Below are 19,719 nucleotides of genomic sequence, written 5' to 3'. Positions count from 1 at the left end.
ATTACAGAGGGACCTATTTTTTAAATTTATTTTTTGAACATTATACTTTTCTCCAATTACCATTGGCATTCAATATTATTTTATATTAGTTTCAGGTGTATAATATAGTAGTTAGATATTTATGTAATTTACTAAGTGATCCCCTCAATTAGTATCCAACTGGCACTCTATATACTTATTCCTGTATTATTGACTGTATTCCCTATGCTGTACTTTGCATATCCTGTAACTATTTTGTAACTACCAGTTTGTACTTCTTAATCCCTTCACCTATTCACCCACCCCCCATCCCCAACCCCATCTGGCAACCATCAGTTTGTTTTCTGTATCTATGAGTCTGTTTTTGATTTGTTTGTTCATTGATTTTGTTCTTTAGATTCCACATTTAAGTGACATATGGTATTTGTCTTTCTCTGTCTGACTTATTTCATGTAGCATAATATCCTTTAGATCCATCCATGTTGCAAGTGAACATTTTTCATTCTTTTTATGGTTGAGTAATATTCCATTGTGTATATTTGCCACTTGTTGTTTATCGATTTATTGGTGATAACCATTCTGACAGGAGTGAGGTTGTATCTCATTGTGGTTTTTATTTGCGTTTCTCTAATGATTAGTGACATTGAGCATCTTTTCATATGTCTATTGGCCATCTGTATGTCCTCTTTGAAGAAATGTTTATTTAGATCCTCTGCCCATTTTTTAATTGAATTTTTTTGGTGTTGATATGTATGAGTTTCATATATATTTTGGATATTAGTCCCTTATTGGATATATCATTGGTGAATATCTTTTCCCATATCTTCTTCATATGTGCCAGCCAGTCTTCATTTTGTTGATAATGTGCGTTGCTGTGCATAAGTTTTTTAATTTGATTATCCATATTTATTTTTTCTTTTGTTTCCCTTGCCTGAGGAGATATGTCAAAAAAATGTTACTAAGAGCGATGTCAGAGAGTTTACTGCCTATGTTTTCTTCTAGAAGTTTTATTGTTTTGGGTGTTACATTTAAGTCTTTAATCCATTGTGAGTTTATTCATGCATATGGTGTAAGAAGGTGATCCAGTTTCATTTTTTTGTGTGTATCTGTCCAGTTTTCCCAGCGCCATTTATTGAAGAGACTGTCTTTAACCCATTGTATGTCTTACCCCGTTGTATATTCTTTGTCATAGATTAATTGACCATATAGGGATGGATTTATTTCTGGACTCTCTATTCTGTTCCTTTGATCTATGTGTCTGTTTTTATGCCAGTACCATGCTGTTCTGATTACTATGGACTTGTAGTATAGTTTGATATTAGGTAGTGTGACACCTCCAACTTTGTTCTTCTTTCTCAAGATTGCTGTGGCTATTCAAGGACTTTTGTGGTTCCATATAAATTTTAGGATTATCTGTTTTAGTTCTGTGGAAAACGGCATGGGTATCTTGATAAGGATTGCATTTGAATCTATGGATTGCTTTGGGTAGTGTGGACATTTTAATGATGGTAATTATTCCTGTTCGTGAGCATGGTATATATGCTTCCATTTCTTTGTATCTTCAATTTCTTTCTTTAACAAGGGACCTATTTTCTCGATGGCATATCCGTATGCTAAAGGAAAGAAGCCATAGGAGAAGGCGGTTGAAATGCAGGAAAGATAATATCGGTAAAGAAATACGAGGAAAATGTGGATGAGCAGAGTCTTAGAAAAGACAGGAAGAGGTTAGCTCTAGAACACAAGTGGAGGACTGGCCTTTGAATGGAGGGACAGTTCATTTTCTGAGGAAGGAGTTAATGGATTCTGGGATGGGTGTAGATGCCGGTAACTGTGAGGGGGGAAGGCTGAAGTTGAGAAAATTTACCCCTCATAACTTTGGTTTATTTTTAAAGGGAAGAGAGGATTCACTTCATCTAATTATTCAGCAAATATTTATTGAGTGCTTCTTGTGTGCCAGCCAGCCTTTCTTCTAAGGCACCTGGGATGCAGCAGTGAACAAATCCAGAAAAACAAAAACAAAAACACCTCTGTCCTTGTGGCCAAAGTAAGTGTAATAAATAAGTAAATTATATAGGATATTAGAAGGTAAGTATTATGAAAAAAGAAGCAAATAGAGCAAGATAAGGAAGATAGGGATGACAGCGCTGGAAGGGAGGGGATGATTGGGAAGCAGTGTTGCAATTTTAAATAGGATGGTCAAGGTAGGCCTCGTTGAGCAGGTGCCATTTGAACAAAGACTTGTAGGAAGCAAATGAATTAGCCATGCTAAATTGTAAAGAGTATTCCAAGCAGAGAAAATAGCTAGTGCAACATTTTTAAAGCAGAAGCCTTTTTAGCATCTTTGAGGAGCTACAATGGGGCTACTGTGGCTAGAGCAGAGTGAGCAGAGAAGACTGAGAGTAGGTGATGCATTCAGAGAGGGAAAGGGAGGAGATTATGTAAGGCAATGTGGGCGATTGTAAGGACTCATTATGCTCTTACTCTAAGAGAAATTGGAGAGTTTAAACAGATGAGAGACATGATCTGATGTATATTTTATCATCAGCTGAAAGTAAAGTATAAGAGGCTTAAGGAGATTGGGAAAGGTGTGGAATGGGAGAAACTGATCAGGAACTATCCTGGGTTGTTACACAGCATTCAAAGCCTTGCTAAGATAGGGTGATGTATCATCAGTGTATGCTGGTACTAATTTACTTGTGTGGTTTTTGGTAGTGCTCAGATCCGGAGATGTAGTTGTGGGGAAAGCAAATGGTTGGACTGGCTCAAGATCAGATTTAATGGGCTGGTATTGCAGAAATACATAGCAGTAATTCAAATTATGTATTGTAGAATCTAGGCTGGATAACGACTTCAGAGTGATATTAGGAGGAGCTGTTAGATTTGAAGGAAAAAGAGGGAGGTAGTGTGGTAGGGCCCTGGAACTAGAGTCTCAAGAGAGAGTAAGGAAATGGAGGCTGGAAGTAGGAGAGGGTGCAGAGAATGAGGTAGTGTATTTTAGGGATTTCAGTTTGGAGCAGTATCCAGTGATTTCAAGGTCAAGGGTACGACCAGTGTAGTGAATTGCTAAAGAAGCTGGGATTTTTATGAGTCATCCAAATGGAATAATGACAAAAGTTTAGATGAAGGAAGAGTATCACCTTGGTTTGAGCAGGTCAGTAGATGAGAAGAAGGAGGGAGACGGAAAGGGAGAGGAGGAGGAGAAGGAGAAAAACTAGAACTAACCATTGATACAGCATACTAAGTCCTAGATACTTGACATACTTGATCTCATTTAATCACCATAAATACCATACTATTTAAAAAGTATAATTAATTAACCCCATTTTAGGAATGAGGGAAAAGGCTAAGTAAAGTAATGCCAGAAGGTATTGGAACTCAGATCTTTCTGATAGCAAAGCCTGTATTCTTCCCATTGCCATGGAATAATATAATACCTGCCAGAGCCGAAAAGGAAGGTGGTGGAAGTGGAACCATGTGGATTCTGGATCAGTGTTACCATTACAGATCACCATGGCTTACCTTATAGAACTCTGAGAAGGGGTAGAAATATAAACATTCTGTGTAAATTAATATACTTATATAGCAATTTTGGCAAAATTGTCGATTTTCTTTACAAGTGATACATTCCACATTTAAGCCTGCTCTGGAAATCAATGGATTATTTATGAAATTCCTTAGGAACTCACTAGGGGGCAGAATTTAACCTTTTCTGAAGATTAAGAATTTAACAATGTCTCCGTCATTACCACAGCTTGTTTATGTGCCTCAGTTCTGGCATTACAAAGCTCAAAAGCATAATAGCTTGAAGGAGATTATATAATTATATAATAGAGATTAAATTGAATCCACCAAATGCATTAGGGAACAATAAAGTAACAGTCCAGAAAGTACTACAAATAAACTTACATAATGTTGCTTTTTCTAAACAGCAAACTAAATTTGATTTGAAATAGTAGTCAAGGTGTGAAGAGATTGAAATGAATAAATTAGAATATTAATCTATTGAAAAAAGAAAAATTGAATTTCCTTCTGTTTAGTGATAATTAAAATTTGTATAAAGGCAATTTTTTTCTTCACTTACCTCCTCATCAGATTATGCTTCAAGCTGATGAGTTCTACATTTATCACTTGCTCTACGTTTATCACTTGTGCTTCAGGTTAAGGCTATACTAAATACCAGTTGTATTTTGCAAGGTCCCAGTGTGCTTTATAGGAAAATTAGTAGTAGACTTTATATTTTAGAGAGTTTAGGTTTATAGAAACATGAAGCAGAGCGATTACAGTACATAGAATTCCCATATTATTTCCCCACTACACACAGTTTCCCCTATTATTAGCATCTTGTATTAATGTGGTATATTTGCTAGAATTGATGAACCAATATTGATACATTAAAGTCTATAGTTTACATTAGAGTTCACTCTTTGTGTCTTACAGTTTTACGGGTTTTGATAAATGTATAATGATGTTCATCCACCATTACAGTATCATACAGAATAGTTTCACCACCCTAAAAATGCCCTGCTCTCCACCTATTCATCCCTAAACACCCCCCCATCCTCCCACATCCTGCAGCCCCTGGAAGCCACTGATATTTTCACTGTCTCTATATTTTTGCCTTTTCCAGAATGTCATAGTTGGAATTATACAGTATGTAGCCTTTTTACACTGATTTCTTTCACTTAGCACCATACATTTAAGATTCCTCCACATCTTTTCATGGCTTGATAGCTCATTTCTTTTTATTAGTAAATACTGTTCTATTGTATGGAGGTACCTTAGTTTGCTTATCCATTCACCTATTCATAGGGACTTCATGGTTCCTTTAGTTTGGGGCAGTTATGAATAAAGCTGCTATAAACATTTGTGTGCAGATTTTAATGTACACATAATTTTTCAACGCATTTGGCGAGGTACCTAGGAGTGCTTTTGATGGGGAGTATGTTAAGTCTACGTTTAGCTTTGTAAAAAACCACCAGACTTTCTTCCAAAATGGCTCTACCACTTTACATTCCCACTAGCAATGAATGAGAGTTCCTGTTGCTCTACATTCTTCCAGCACTTGGTGTGGCCAGTGTTTTGGATATTAGTTAATATGTGTGTGGTGGTATGGCAATTCCTTGTTTTAATTTGCAACTCCCTAGTGAAATACGATGTTGATATCATTTTTAATTGAAATATAACATATAACGTTATATTTGTTATACAAGATAACAATTTAATATTTGTATATATTTCAAAATATATATTTGTATATATTTCAAAATATATTTTAATATTTGTATATATATTTGTATATATTTGTTATACAAGATAACAATTTAATATTTGTATATATTTCAAAATGTTTACCAATAAGTCATGTTAACATCCATCACCACATATAGTAATACTTTTTTTCTTATGATAAGAACATTTAAGATTTACTCTTCTTAGCAACTTTCAAATGTACAATACAGTATTATTAATTATAATCACCATGGTATACCTTACACCCCCCCATGACTTACTTATTTTATGTAATAACTGGAAGTTTGTGCCGTTCACACCCATTTCATCCCCCAACCCTCCTCTGGCAACCACCAGTCTGGTCTCTGTACCTATGAGTATGAGGTGTTTTTGTTTTTGTTTTAAGATACCACATAAGTCAAATCATACAGTGTTTGTCTTTTTCTGATTTATTTTACTTAGCATAATGCCTTCACGGTTCATCCATGTTGTTGCAGATGGGAAGATTTTCTTTTTATGGCTGAATAATGTGAATAATACACACACACACACACACACACACACACACACACACACACACACATCATATATATTTAATTTTTTGAGGAACCACTACAACTATTTTCCATAGCAGCTGCACCAATTTACATTCCCACCACAGTGCACCAAGGGTTGCCTTTTCTCCACATCCTCACCAACACTTGTTATTTCTTGTTTTTGATAATACCCATTCTAACAGGTGTGAGGTGATTTGAGCATTTTTTTCAGATGCTTATTTGCCACCCATATATCTTTTTTACACTCAGTTCAGTTCTTTAGGCTATTTTGCAGTGGGGTTGCTTTCTTAATTGAGTTTAAGAGTTCTCTGTATATTTTAGATACAAGTTCTTAAAATCTAATATGTGTTTTGCAAATATTTTCTCCCAGTGTGTCCCTTATCATTTCATTCTTAACATTGTCTTTCATTGAGGAGAAGTTTTTAACTTTAATGAAGTCCAACTTACCATTTTTTTTCTTTTATGTATGGTTATTTGGATGATCTATGTGAAAAATCATTGCCAAACCTAAGGTCGCTTAGAATTTCTTCCATGTTTTCGTTTAGAAATTTACAGTTTTGCATTTTATGTTTAGGTCTGTGGTCCATTTTGAGTAGTTTTGTGAAAAATATAAGATCTGTGTCTAGGTTTATTTTATTTTATTTTTGATGTTTCTCACTTTCTATTTTCCTTTTTTTAAAATTAGTTTTAGGTACACAGGACAAAGTAATACTTAGACGTTTATCATTTATATCCCTCACACTGTGTGAATCCCCCTCCCCCCATTCACTACCCCTCTGACATCGCACAGAGCCATTACATTTCCACTGTCTCTATTTCTAATGCTGTACTCCACTTCTTATAAGTATATACATATATATACACGTACATGTATGTGTGTGTGTGTGTGTGTGTATATATATATATATAAAATTATAGTTGGCATTCATTATTGTTCAGCTTCAGGTGTACAGTACATTAATCAGGCATCTACATCTTCCCTCAGGTGGTCTCCCAAATCGGACAAGTGTCCATCGGATACCCTACAAAATCTTTACAACATTATTGATTACGTTCCCCAAATTAATTTTCAAAACCCCGTGGCCATCTTGTGGTTACCGACTGTTTTCTAATCCCCTCATCTTCCCCTTTATCCTCACCACCATGCCCATCTAGCAACCCTTAGTTTTTCCTCTATGTCTCCAAAACCGTTTCTGATTAGTTCATTCACTTATTATTTTCTTTAGATTCCACATGTAAGTGAGATCACATGGTATTTGTCTTTCTCTGTCTGACTTATTTCACTTAACATAATGTTCTCTAGGTCCATCCATGTTGTTGCAAATGGTAAGATTTCTTTCTTTATGGCTGTGTAATACTCCATTGTATAAATGTACCACAGTTTCTTAATCCAGTCATCTACCAATGGGCATTTCGGTTGTTTCCATGTCTTGGCTATTGTGTATAGTGCTGCAGTAAACATTGGAGTGCATAAAGATTTTTGAATTAGAGGTTTGGATTTCACGGGATAGATACCTAGGAGTGGAATTGCTGGATACACTACCATAAAGTAGTTCCATTTTCAGATTTCTGAGATACCTCCATACTGTTTTCCATAGTGGCTGCACCAATCTGCAATCCCACCAACAATGCACAAGTGTTCACTTTTCTCCACATCCCCGCCAGCACTTGTTGTTTGTTGATTTATTTATGATAGCCATTTTGACTGGGGTGAGGTGGTATCTCATTGTGATTTTTTTTTTTTTTAAATAATAAATTTATAATGTATTGCAATATAAATAAGCAGTATTTTTAGTATAAAAATTGCATTTGCACAAAGAAGCTATTTAGTAACAAATACGATTAACCTAAATTGGAAACACATCAAAGTTGTATGAGTCACACATATCCAATATCACAGTTCACATGAAATTTCACTGAGAATAAGCCATTTGAAGGCCATCTCCTGGTTTGAAGCTATCAAAAAAGGGCCTTTCAAATGAACCTCCGGGTTCAGGAAAGCTGTTCAAACAGATGCCCCATTAGGGTTCATCAGATTTGATGACTCCACGTTTGGTTTTTCAAGACAAGCTATAATTCTCGAAAGGATGAAAATGTAGGACTGAGGTAACGAGTCATTGTGATTTTTATTTGCATTTCTCTGATGGTTAGTGAGGTTGAGCATTTCTTCATATGTCTGCCATCTATATGTCCTTTTCCGAAAAATGTCTCTTCATGTCCTCTGCCCATTTTTCAATTGGGTTGTTTGTTTTTTTGGAGTTGAGTTGAGTGAGTTTTTTATAAATTTGTCATATTAATCCCTTATCAGATATATCATTGGCAAATATCTTTTCCCATTCAGTAGGATCCCTTTTTGTTTTATTGATGGTTTCCTTTGCTGTGAAAAAGCTTTTTAGTTTGATGTAATCCCACATGTTTATTTTTTCTCTTCTCTCGCGCGAGAGTTTCTTCCCATATTTTCTTCTACGAATTTTATGGTTTCAGATCTTACATTCAAGTCTTTAAGCCATTTTGAATTTATTTTTGTATATGGTGTAAGGAGGTGGTCCAGCTTCATTTTTTTTTTCCATGTGTCTGTCCAGGTTTCCCAGCACCATTTATTGAATAGACTGTCTTTACCCCACTGTAAATTCTTGCTTCCATTGTCATAGATTAAATGGCCAAATAGACATGGACTTATTTCTGGACTCTCTGTTCTTTTTCATTGATCTATATGTCTGTTTTTATGCCACTGGCATGCTGTTTTGATTACTCTAGCCTTGTAGTATAATTTGATATCAGGTTTTGTTATCCCTCCCACTTTGTTCTTATTTCTCAAGATTGCTAAGGCTATCCGGGGTCTTTTATCATCCCATATAAATTTTGGGATTATATGTTCTATTTCTGTGAAAAACGTTGTTGGCACTTTGATAGGAATTACATTGAATATGTATATTGCCTTAGGCAGTATGGACATTTTAACTGTATTAATTCTTCCTATCCATGAACATGGTATGTGTTTCCATCTATTTGTATCTTCTTTCATTTCTTTTTTCAGTGTCTTATAATTTTCTGAGTATAGATCTTTTACTTCTTTGGTTAAATTTATCCCCAGGTATTTTATAGTCTTTGGAGCAATTGTAAATGGGATTTTTAAAAAATTTCTCCTTCTGATGTTTTATTATTGGTATATACAAATGCAACTGATTTCTGAATATTAATTTTGTATCCTGCTACTTTACTAAATTCATCTATCAGCACTAATAGTTTCTTGGTGGAGTCTTTAGGGTTCTCTCTATATAGTATAATGTCATCTGCATATAATGACAATTTTACTGGCTCCTTACCAATTTGGATGCCTTTTGTTTCTTATTCTTGTCTGATTGCTGTGGCTAGAACTTCCAGCACTATGTTGAATAGAAGTGGAGAAAGTGGACAACCTTGCCTTGTTCCTGATATTAAGGGGAATGGTTTTAGCTTTTCCCCATTGATGTTAGCTGTGGGTTTATCATATATGGCCTTTATTATATTGAGATATGATTCCGTTATTCCCACTTTCTTAAGGGTTTTTATCGTAAATGGTTGCTGGATTTTATCAAATGCTTTTTCTGCATCTATTGATATGATCATGTGATTTTTATTTTTCATTTTGTTAATGTGGTGTGTCACATTAATTGATTTGCGGATGTTGAATCACCCCTGCATACCAGGGATGAATCCCACTTGATCATGGTGTAGGATCTTTTTAATGTATTGCTGAATTCTGTTTGCTAATATTTTGTTGAGGATTTTTGCATCTATATTCATTAGAGATATCAGCCTGTAATTTTCTTTTTTTGTGGTGTCTTTGTTTGATTTTGGGATCAGGGTGATAGTGGCTTCATAAAAAGTGTTTGGGAGTCACCCATCCTTCTGGATTTTTCGGATGAGCTTGTGTAGAATAGGTGATAATTCTTTTTTGAACGTTTTGTAAAATTTATTTGTAAAGCCATCTGGTCCAGGGCTTTTGTTTGTTGGGAGATTGTTGATCACTGATTCAATTTCCCTGGTGGTAATCAGTCTATTCAGGTTTCTTATTTCTTCTTGAGTTAGCCTTGGAAGGTTTTACGCGTCTAGAAAATTGTCCATTTCTTCCAGATTGTCAAATTTGTTGGCATACAGTTGCTCTTATTAATTTGTTTAATTTTTTTGTATTTCTTCGGTGTCTCTTGTCACTTCTCTTTCATTTCTGATTTTATTAATTTGGGTCCTCTCTTTTTTTTAATGAGTCTGGCTAAAGGTTTGTCCATTTTGTTTATCTTCTCTAAGAACCAACTGTTGGATTCATTGATCTTTTGTATTGTTTTCCTGGTTTCTATTTCATTTATTTCCACTCTGATGTTTATTATCTCCTTCCTTGTGCTCCCTTTGGGCTTATTTTGCTGTTCTTTTTCGAGATGCTGTAAGTGTGAAGATAAACTGTAGATTAGTGTTCTTTCTTGTTTCTTTAGGTAGGCCTGCAATGCTATGAATTTCCCTCTTAGGACTACTTTTGCTGCATCCCATAGATTTTGGGTCATCGTGTTTTCATTTTTGCTGCTCCAGAACTGGAGATCAAAGTGAGTGAGTCTGTCAGCAAGTCCACGTGCAGGCCCTTTAAGAGGAATGCTTGGGACTCAAGCTGCCCTTCATCTCACTCATTCACAATCTCTGTTGGTTTTCACAGCCAGAAGTTGTGAGACTTTCTTCTCCTGGCACTGGAACCCTGGGCTGGGGAGCCTGGTGTGGGGCTGGGACCCCCTCGCTCCTCAGGGGGGGACCGCTGCAGCCAAAATATCCCTCTTAATTTTTAAATGCCACATGTGGGTGTGGGACCATCCCATTCTACATCTGCCCCTCCTACCAGTCTCCATGTGGTCTTTCCTGTATGTCCTTAGTAATAGGATTACTGTTCAGGTAGACTTCAGGCAATTTACAGTATTGGTTGTTCTGTCGTTTAGTGGTAATTTTGGTGTGGTCATGAGTGCATGTAAACACAGCATTTACCTACTCCACCATCTTGACTAGAACTCCCAGCCTTCTTCTGGTTTTAGTTGAGAAATTTATATGATTCTATTTTATGTCCTCTTTCAGTTTATCAATTGTGCTTTTAAAAGAATTGTACACCTGAAATCTATGTAACTTTGCTAACAATAGTTACCCCAATAAACTTTAATTTAAAAAAATAAATTTTAAAAATAAAAAAATATTTCAGTGGGTTCCCTATAGTTCACAATATGCATTTAAAGTCCACCTTCAAATTAATACTATCCTTCATATGTAGTTGCAAGTATCTTACAGAGTTTTTTCAATTCCTCTCTCCTGTTCCTTGTGACAACACTAGCTTTCATTTTACTTGTCCATGTGCTATTAATGCCCTAATTGATTGTTACTATTATTACTTGAAACAATTATCATTTGATCAATTAAGAATAAAAAAAGATTTTTATTTTGCCTTTATTGGTTCCTTATTCCTTTATGTATATCTAAGTGTCTATATTATTTCCTTCTTGAAGGGCGAGTACGTTGGTTATGAATTCCCTCAAATTTTTGTCTCTCTGATAAAGGATTTATTTTTCTTTTACTTTTGGTGGATAACTTTGCAGGATATAGAATTCTAGTTTGTTGGTTTTTCTTTAAACTTTCCCTGGTTTCTGAGGAGAAGTCAGTTTTAATTTTTATCTTTGCTCCCCTATAGGTAAGGTGTTTTGTTTTTCCCCTCCAGCTTCTTTCAAAGTTTTCTTAGTCATTCTTTTTTTCCCCACCCCCAGCTTAAATATGATAGGTCTAGATATGGATTTTAGATATTTATTCTGCTTGTTGTTCTCTGAGCTTCCAGGACCTGTGGTTTAGTGTTTGTTAGTAATTTTGGACAAGTCTCAAATTTCATTCAGATATTTCTTCTGCTTTCTCTGCTTCTCCTCCTGCCATTCCTATTACGTGTATGTCACACATTTTGAAATTGTCCTGTAGTGCTTGTTATTTTGTTTTTCTTACTTTTTCCATTTGATTCGTAACATATTAACCGTAGTTATTTTAAATTCCCTAAGAAGACATTGTTAATTTGTATATTTGGTACCCAGAACTTCCCAAGCTGAAGATGCTACATTGATTTTAGAAGTCATTTATTAGAGATTAGTTGAGTCTTTGAAAAACTGACAAGTTGGGCCTGCCCAGTGGCTCAGGTGGTTGGAGCTCCGTGCTCCTAAAGCCGAACAAAGGCTGCCGATCGATTTCCACATGGGCCAGTGGGCTCTCAACCACAAGGTTGCTGGTTCGACTCCTGCAAGGGATGTTGGGCTGCACTCCCTGCAACTAACAACTGGCAACTGGACCTGGAGCTGAACTGCGCTCTCCACAACTACAATTGAAAGGACAACGACTTGACTTGGAAAAATGCTGGAAGTACACACTTCCCCAATAAAGTCCTGTTCCCCTTCCCCAGTAAAATCTTTAAAAAAAAAACACCAACAACTGACAAGTTGTTGATATTCACTGACCTGTATTTTATTGAACATTCACCAGATGTCAAATTTTGCACTTTCCCTGTAACTACCAGGAATCACAAGAAACTCTTTGCCCTACAGGAACATAGTGTCCACAAGGAAAAAGAAAGAGAAAAGTAAAATCCAATATCTGGTAAGTTTTTAGTGGAGTTTTATTTCTAGCTTGTGGGATCCAGGGATTTCAGAAGGAATTAGTGCCTGTGCTGTGACTTGCAGGAAAATGGCACATAGATGAAGTAGAACTTTAATATATAGAGAATTCATTCGCTTTGTGATTTTGTTTTCTTAGTTAGATTTCCTGTGGCTGTTCCCCATAAGCTGGAAGAGGTGGAGGCAAGCCAGAAAGCTCCATTTTTCTCACTCCTGCTTTAAATTGAGCAACTTTGCTTTTATTTATTTGCTTCATTGGACTTCCACATAAGATTTTGTTTGACAAAAAAGGAATTTGAATTCACTTAATAGAACCAACTCCTTCTATTGAAATTTGTTGTTCTATCTTTTTAGTCAACTTTTTTTTTTTTCTTATATAAGAATGAAGTACAAATTAGTTAATTCCTTGTACACTCAGTTGTATTTCTAGGTCTGCTTAAATGTTTGAGGAACAGAAACATGTTCATATAATCTTGAGCAGTGTCTGTTTGGTAAGAATATAGATGCAAGAAAGGAATCTCAGAAACTAACTCATTTAGCCTAATGGAACTGGAATTTCCAGATAGCTGCACTAGAATCTTAACAGCACTCTAATATTTGTGCCCCACTGGCATTTATTCGAATCCATCTTCCCTACCCTCATTCCTTTGACTCAGTGCCTTTCTCTCTCTCCCCGCTGCTTCTTTATTACTTTACTGTTGACCACTGTGTCTTCACCCTGCTTCTCTCTGCCTCAGGATTGCTACATGAAAGGATTCTAACTTGTTTTATCCTCACAACAACCATATGGAGTAGGTACTATTATTAACCCCATTTTACAAATTGGAAACCAAGGCCAGGGAGGCTAATTAATCTGTGCAAAGCTTACATAGTTTATAGTATTTTCAGGATTTGAACCCAGGCAGTCTGACCTCTCAGATTCCAAGCTCTCAATTGTTAAACTCTAATGTCTCCCAACTAAAATTAAGTCATGACAGAATCAGACTTTACTTAGAAATTTTCACGATGTCCCTGCCTCACAGACTAGGGTTGTATATTGAGAATTAGGCATCGTTAATCATGTTCCAACCACTTACAGTGTATTAAAGGCTTTAACGACTTAATTCTGTGAAAGGATAGCCACAACAGCAGTATAATCTTGTCACTGTATATATATATATATATAAAATCTTGTCACTGTCTAGTGCTGTATTTCATCGTCTACTTCAGTTATTGCATCGTAACTGAAGCAATAAGCAATTTAGAACACTGCCCCCATTTATAGGTATGAAAATTTCATGCTGTTGGGGCAGGAAAAGAACAGGTAACTTTTGTGTAAGAAATAAGCTAAGTCACATGATTTTAAAAATTTATTGCTAAAGTTACTGTTTCATTGGAAGAAATTCAAGATTAAGTTGTTCATCATTTGAGATTCTCCAGTTCTATCAGAAAAATTTTAGGGTCCTGTTAATTCACAACTTCTTCACGTCCGCTCGTACACCTGTCTTGATCCAGCTGGTTTGAGCTGGGTAGGGTTTATGAGGACTGGCACCTCCATATTGACCAATAACCAAAAACTTTTATTTTTAATTGTAAAAATGAGCAGACTAGTGAAATCCAGAAATGAAAGCTGCCAGTGAGCTGAGGCCAGTATACACAGGTGCTAGCTGTTAGACAATTCCTACCGTGCCTTGGTTTTTCTTATTCCTGAAGCCTATTCATTCCAGAATATTTGATACTACTCAGTCTGTATCTGTTCTCTACTTTTACTTGCACTCACCTAAGTAGGTTTGTTCCTTGAAATCTAATGAGCATTATTGTATATGTCATTGGTATTGTGATCAATTACTTTTGGAGATCTAGATCTAGAGTTATTTATTTTCTTATTGCCAAATATGGTAGCCATTACCCACATGTTGCCATTTAAATTTAAATAACTCAATTTTAATTTAGTTTTTAATTTAAAATTTAACTCATTTCTTGGATCATGTTTCATTAGGAAGCTTTTATCATGTGTCTTGGTCTACTTAAAATTGTCACTGTCTTTTCTAGAAGTGGATGTATAGCTTAGTGACCCAGCATGGGCCTGGGATCAAACTAGGTTTGAACCCCAGCTCCTCCACTCAGCAGTTGAGTGACATTGGATAAGTTATTTATTCTGTGCTTCAGTGTCCTCAAATATGAAATGTTGAGAGTAGTCCCTCCTTCATAGGGTTGTTATGAAAATAATATGAGTTGATACATATAAAATATTTACAAAGCACCCGTCGCATGGTAGGGGGCTCAGAAACATCTTTCCGTGATGATGGATGATACCTTTGCCACCATCCTGACTCTGGCATTGAATAAATTTGCTGGGCTTATAGAAATACTTCCCAAATTCATATTGTCAGGTGTGACCTGGCTACAGGAGATTCTGATTTATTTGGTCTCGATGGAGACTAGTAATCTGTATTTTCACACTACTTCCACACTCCTGCAACATCCTAACCTCCTCCTATGATTCCGATGCCTAGCCCGTTTTGGAAGCCACTAGCCCAGAGGTTTCTCGGGGAACAAAGGTGAATCTTAGCCCAAGAGATAATACAAGGATGACCCTTGAAGACATTATGCGAAGAAGCCAGTCACATACTGATTCCATTTACGTGAAATGTACAGAATAGACAAATAGAGACCGAAAGTAGAGTAGTGATTGCCTAGAGGTGGGAGGGTGAGGGAATGGTGAATGACTGCTAATTAACTTGTGCAAAGGATATGTGGTTTTTTTGGGGGGTGATGAAAATGTCCTAAACCTAGATCATGGTGATGGTTGCACAACTGTGAATATACTAAAAATCATTGAATTCTACACTTTAAATTAGTGAATTGTATACTATGTGGATTATATCTCTCAGTAAAGACTTTTTTAAAAATAGGCAATAAGCAGAGAAGATAAAAATAATTTTTTAAAATGGGAGGTAGTTGGGAAAACCAGGAGAAAGGGTGCAGACTGGAAGCTTGGAAAGAGGCATATTGTTTTATTTGTTTTAATCCTTTTTCTTTCACTTTATTCACACACACAAATACCTAATAATCTAGTTATCTGAAAGTTAGACTTCTGGGAGCTTTTACTACTGGAAAACTGCCCTGGAAAGGAAATAGATTTTAAAAAAAGAAAGTCTAGATTTCAGCAAAGACGTGTACTAAAGCCATGGATAGGAATCATTCAAAGATAATGGTCCTGGAAAAAAGCCTCAGAATAAATCCACTAACATAGAGACCAAAACATTCATAATAAAAAGCTTGAAAGGAATTTTTGTGTGTGTGAAAAATGAAGGTAAACTTTATAGTTGACAAATTTTAGGTTATAATTCCAGCTGAGCTAATTCTTAGAATAAACAAACACTTGGTACTTTCCCCTTGGCATAGGCATAGCATACATTTATAGATAAAAGTAAAGATGTAGATTGTAGAAGAGTAATACATCCTTTACTCGGTGTTTGACTTTCACAACAAATAATAAGTCCGTTTTGTAAAAATAATTAAGGGCTTAATCGTTTTTCTCTATAGTCTTTTTTAGTCATCTAATATTTAAATCATTCTTTATTTGAAGCATGTTGTCTATATCCCTGTGTCTTTTACTCTTTGATTGTTAACTGGTCTGATTTTTCAGATTGTTACTTGACATTGACTTTGCTTTTGATTGTAGCAATCTCCAGCATCACTTTTTTTTTATTAGTTTCAAGTGTACAAAACAATGTATAGTTAGACATTTATATCCCTCACAAAGTGATAACCCCCTGCCCCCAATCTACTACCCCTCTGACATCGCACACAGCTGTTACATTTCCACTGTCTATTCTTAATGCTGTACTCCACTTCCTGTGACTATTTACATATATATTAAATTATAGTTGACATTCATTATTATTCATCTTCAGGTGTACACTGCAGTGGTCAGGCATCTACACCATCCATGAAGTGGTTTCTCTAATAAGACAAGTGTCCATTGGATACCCTACAAAATCTTTACAACATTATTGATTATGTTCCCCATACTGTCTTCCGTATCCCCATGGCAATCTTGTGGTTTCCAGTTGTGCTTTCTAATCCCGTCACCTTCTCCCTCATCCCCACTCCCTCTTCCATCTAGCAACCCTGTTTTTCCTCTATGTCTCTGAGACTGTTTCCGATTAGTTTATTCATTCTATTCTTTCGATTCCACATATAAGTGAGATCATATGGTATTTGTCTTCCTCTGTCTGACTTAGTTCACTTAACATAATGTTCACTAGGTCCATCCACATCGTTGCCCATGGTAAGATTTCCAGCATCACTTTTAAAGGCTTCATGGGAGCCTATTTGTTTCAGTTTCATTTCCCAGCTCATTTTTGCATTGTGTTGTTGTATTATCTGTAAGAGCCTGAGAGGAGCTAGTATTAATTATTAAACAGGGGAGGGATGAATCAGGGAATTAATTTTATAGGGAGACAGTTTATTAGTGGATGTCTTTATATGATTACAGTCAATTTTGTACCCAGATAACAAATACTCATGTAAAATGGAGTAGCTGTGTTTAATTGGAGTGCTAACTTACTGGGGTGCTAACCAAATCTTGTTGACTCTTACTTAGTATACAAAAAAAAAAAAAAAGATTATCTATTCTCTGTATATTAGAATTAGTAAGGTGTGGGATGGGGGTGGAATTGGGGTCAGGTGGCACTGCCTGATGTTGAGAGAAGGGAACTGATTTGATACATAGTAACGCGTACTATAATTCTATCTTACCTGTGGGCAAAGCTATGTCTACAGAGGCCAAGTAATTTGCTCAAAACATACAACTCTTACCTCAGTTGGGTCCATCTCATTCCAAAGTCTGTGTTCTTTTAAAATTACATTATAACTGTTCTGTAAAATTATAATAAAACTATCCAAAAAGTTTCAGAAATCTGGGAAAGTCCATCTATCTTCCCACCAGCCAATAACATGTTATTTACAGTTTTATATAATTTAGTCTAAAGGCATTATAGGATGAATGATACTGATACCAACTTTTCATTAGACTGTAACATTTGTAATAACACTTATATGATGCTTGTTAGTTTATAAAAGTGCTTTTAAATCAGAAATTTCATATAATTCCTATAACAATCCTGTGAGATAATCCTCGTTTTACTAGTTGACTTGGTTTTGGTGTCTAACAGGAATTGCGTGGACTTATGTTCCCAAAACACTTGAGCCCAGGTCTTTTGCTTCCAGATTCTATGACTTTTCTGTTACATCCCTTTGTAGAATAACAGAGTACCCTATAAATATCCTTTTGCAGTAATAAAATAGCCTCAAAACATTACCCTACATGATGTCTGCTGGACTTCTTTACTCTATCATACTCAAATGATGTGTTTTAATGAGATTTCAGATTGTATTGTATTAGAACTGTATATCTTAACATTAATTTTGTGGATTTGGTAGCAGTGTCTGTCCTTTTACTTCCTAATAGTTAATGATTTATTTTTAAGTGGATTGGTTTAAAATGGAAATCTGTATAATCTAATTTTTTAATCTAATCTCTGTAGAAACTGAAATCCATCAATCACCGTTCTTAAAAATGCAATGGAATGTACCAAGGACTGTATTCCGACTGGCACATAGGACATGCATGGAACAACATAAAGCTGGTCTTTTTGGACACTGTCAAAATATAATGGGACCATTACTTTTTTATAAAGCTGAAACCAGAGTAGTTTTGGTACAGGGCCCTCAAACACAGTGGCTCCACTTAACTGCTGCCCAATGCACTGCAAAGGAACGGAAGCCGTTTGATCGTCATTCACCACAACCAGGGGTCCTTCACCATAAACAGTGGGAGCAAGATATTTTGTTGAGAAGGGTTGTATCATCCAATACCACATCTCCAGGAACTCCTTCGGAAAAAAAGGAAGAACCTGATCCTTTACAAGACAAATCTATTAATCTTTATCAACGGTTTAAGAAAACATTTAGACAATATGGAAAAGTTTTGATTCCAGTTCATCTAATAACTTCTGGTGTTTGGTTTGGAACATTTTATTATGCAGCTATGAAGTAAGTTTTTGCTTGGTTGAGCACCTTTCCCTGTTTTATCATAATGTTAATCTTAATTGTACTAATGAAAGCCTTAAATAGTTTTTTAAATGTTTGGATGTCTTTAATTGATAGAGGATGACTACTTTTCATAAATTTTTCACATGTTAATAATAAATAACATTTGCTTACTGTGTACATCAGGCATTGCTAAATTTTTTGACTGTTATCTCGTTTAATCCTCAAAACAACCATATTAAGCAGGTGCAATTATTTTTATTTTATTAATGAGAATACAGATGAAGCAAAAATAAGTCAAAATAACTTAGCCTTTCCCAAAATAATTCAGAGTCTGATTTCAAAGCCCATTCTCTTAATCATTGTTCATCTCCTGTCTTCATTTAGGGTAGCACAGAAATAAAATCAGATTTCAGAAATTTGGTAGCACCATGAGCTCTGTACTTACATATTCTTAAAGTGTTCATAAATAAAATGATATCTAGTATTTTTCCATATGTATGATTTCAGTGGGAAATTAGTAAGATATTTTTTCCAAAGCCTGGCTAATGTCTGTCATAGACACAAAATTGAACAAACTGCAGACTTATGTTTTAATGTTATTTTAATGTTTTAATGTTATTTTTTTATATTACTCATGTGAGTATCTGATTGGTGTCAAAGTATAATATCTTTTATTCTGATCAGAGTTAATTTGTTGTACACTTGAAATTTTGTGAAGAGGGTAGATCTCATGTTAGATGTTCTTACCATAATAAAATAAACTTTAAAAAAAAATAAGTTAATTTAGTAGGCCTAGCCTCCAGATACAGTATTGTAAAACAGAATTTCTAAATGTACCTTTCTTGTTAAATTCTGTTCCTTTCTTTTAAGGTAAGTTATATTATTCACACTGTTTCAGGAACAGCAGGAATACACATAGAAACAGCGTCCCCAATGAGTGCCAGTCCATTTCTGCCTCTAGTAGAACTCTGTGCCAACCTGTGCCTGTTCCTTTGAACCTACGGTGTGGACTTCTCTTGTACTGGTCTGGTCATGACCAAGGCCAGTGACCTCATTTTCCTGAGGGCGATGAGATAGCACAATGTAGACCACTTTGACGTTTTAGTAAACTCTCCTGATGGGTCTAAAATTATGTTATACTTTCCAAAAGTCCATTAATTTTCAGTGTTTGGTTATATTTTCTAGCTTGATATTAAGATATTAATAAAATATGGTAGTTTTGTATATATAGCTCACTCATTAGAAAAAGCTTATTATCT

At 35.5% G+C, this 19,719-nt stretch overlaps 1 protein-coding gene across 4 annotated transcripts in view; it reads left to right on the top strand.

Moving 5' to 3' along the window:
- The window catches only part of FAM210A (family with sequence similarity 210 member A), a 46,896-nt gene that overhangs the window by 5,580 nt on the left and 21,597 nt on the right, over positions 1–19,719 (top strand). For 2 of the 4 annotated variants that reach the window (XM_081078520.1, XM_081078522.1), the window contains one exon: positions 17,953–18,460. In XM_081078520.1, the coding sequence (XP_080934646.1) occupies positions 17,985–18,460 (476 nt within the window). In that variant the 5' untranslated portion in view covers positions 17,953–17,984. Of the gene's footprint in view, positions 1–1,871; positions 2,024–12,349; positions 12,402–17,952; positions 18,461–19,719 lie in introns of all 4 variants that reach the window. The other 2 variants (XM_081078523.1, XM_081078521.1) reach the window with 2 other exon arrangements.

Source organism: Rhinolophus hipposideros (assembly GCF_964194185.1).
Source record: "Rhinolophus hipposideros genome assembly, chromosome: 17".
Classification (NCBI taxonomy): Eukaryota; Metazoa; Chordata; class Mammalia; order Chiroptera; family Rhinolophidae; genus Rhinolophus; species Rhinolophus hipposideros.
This window is presented reverse-complemented; position numbering and strand designations above follow the sequence as displayed.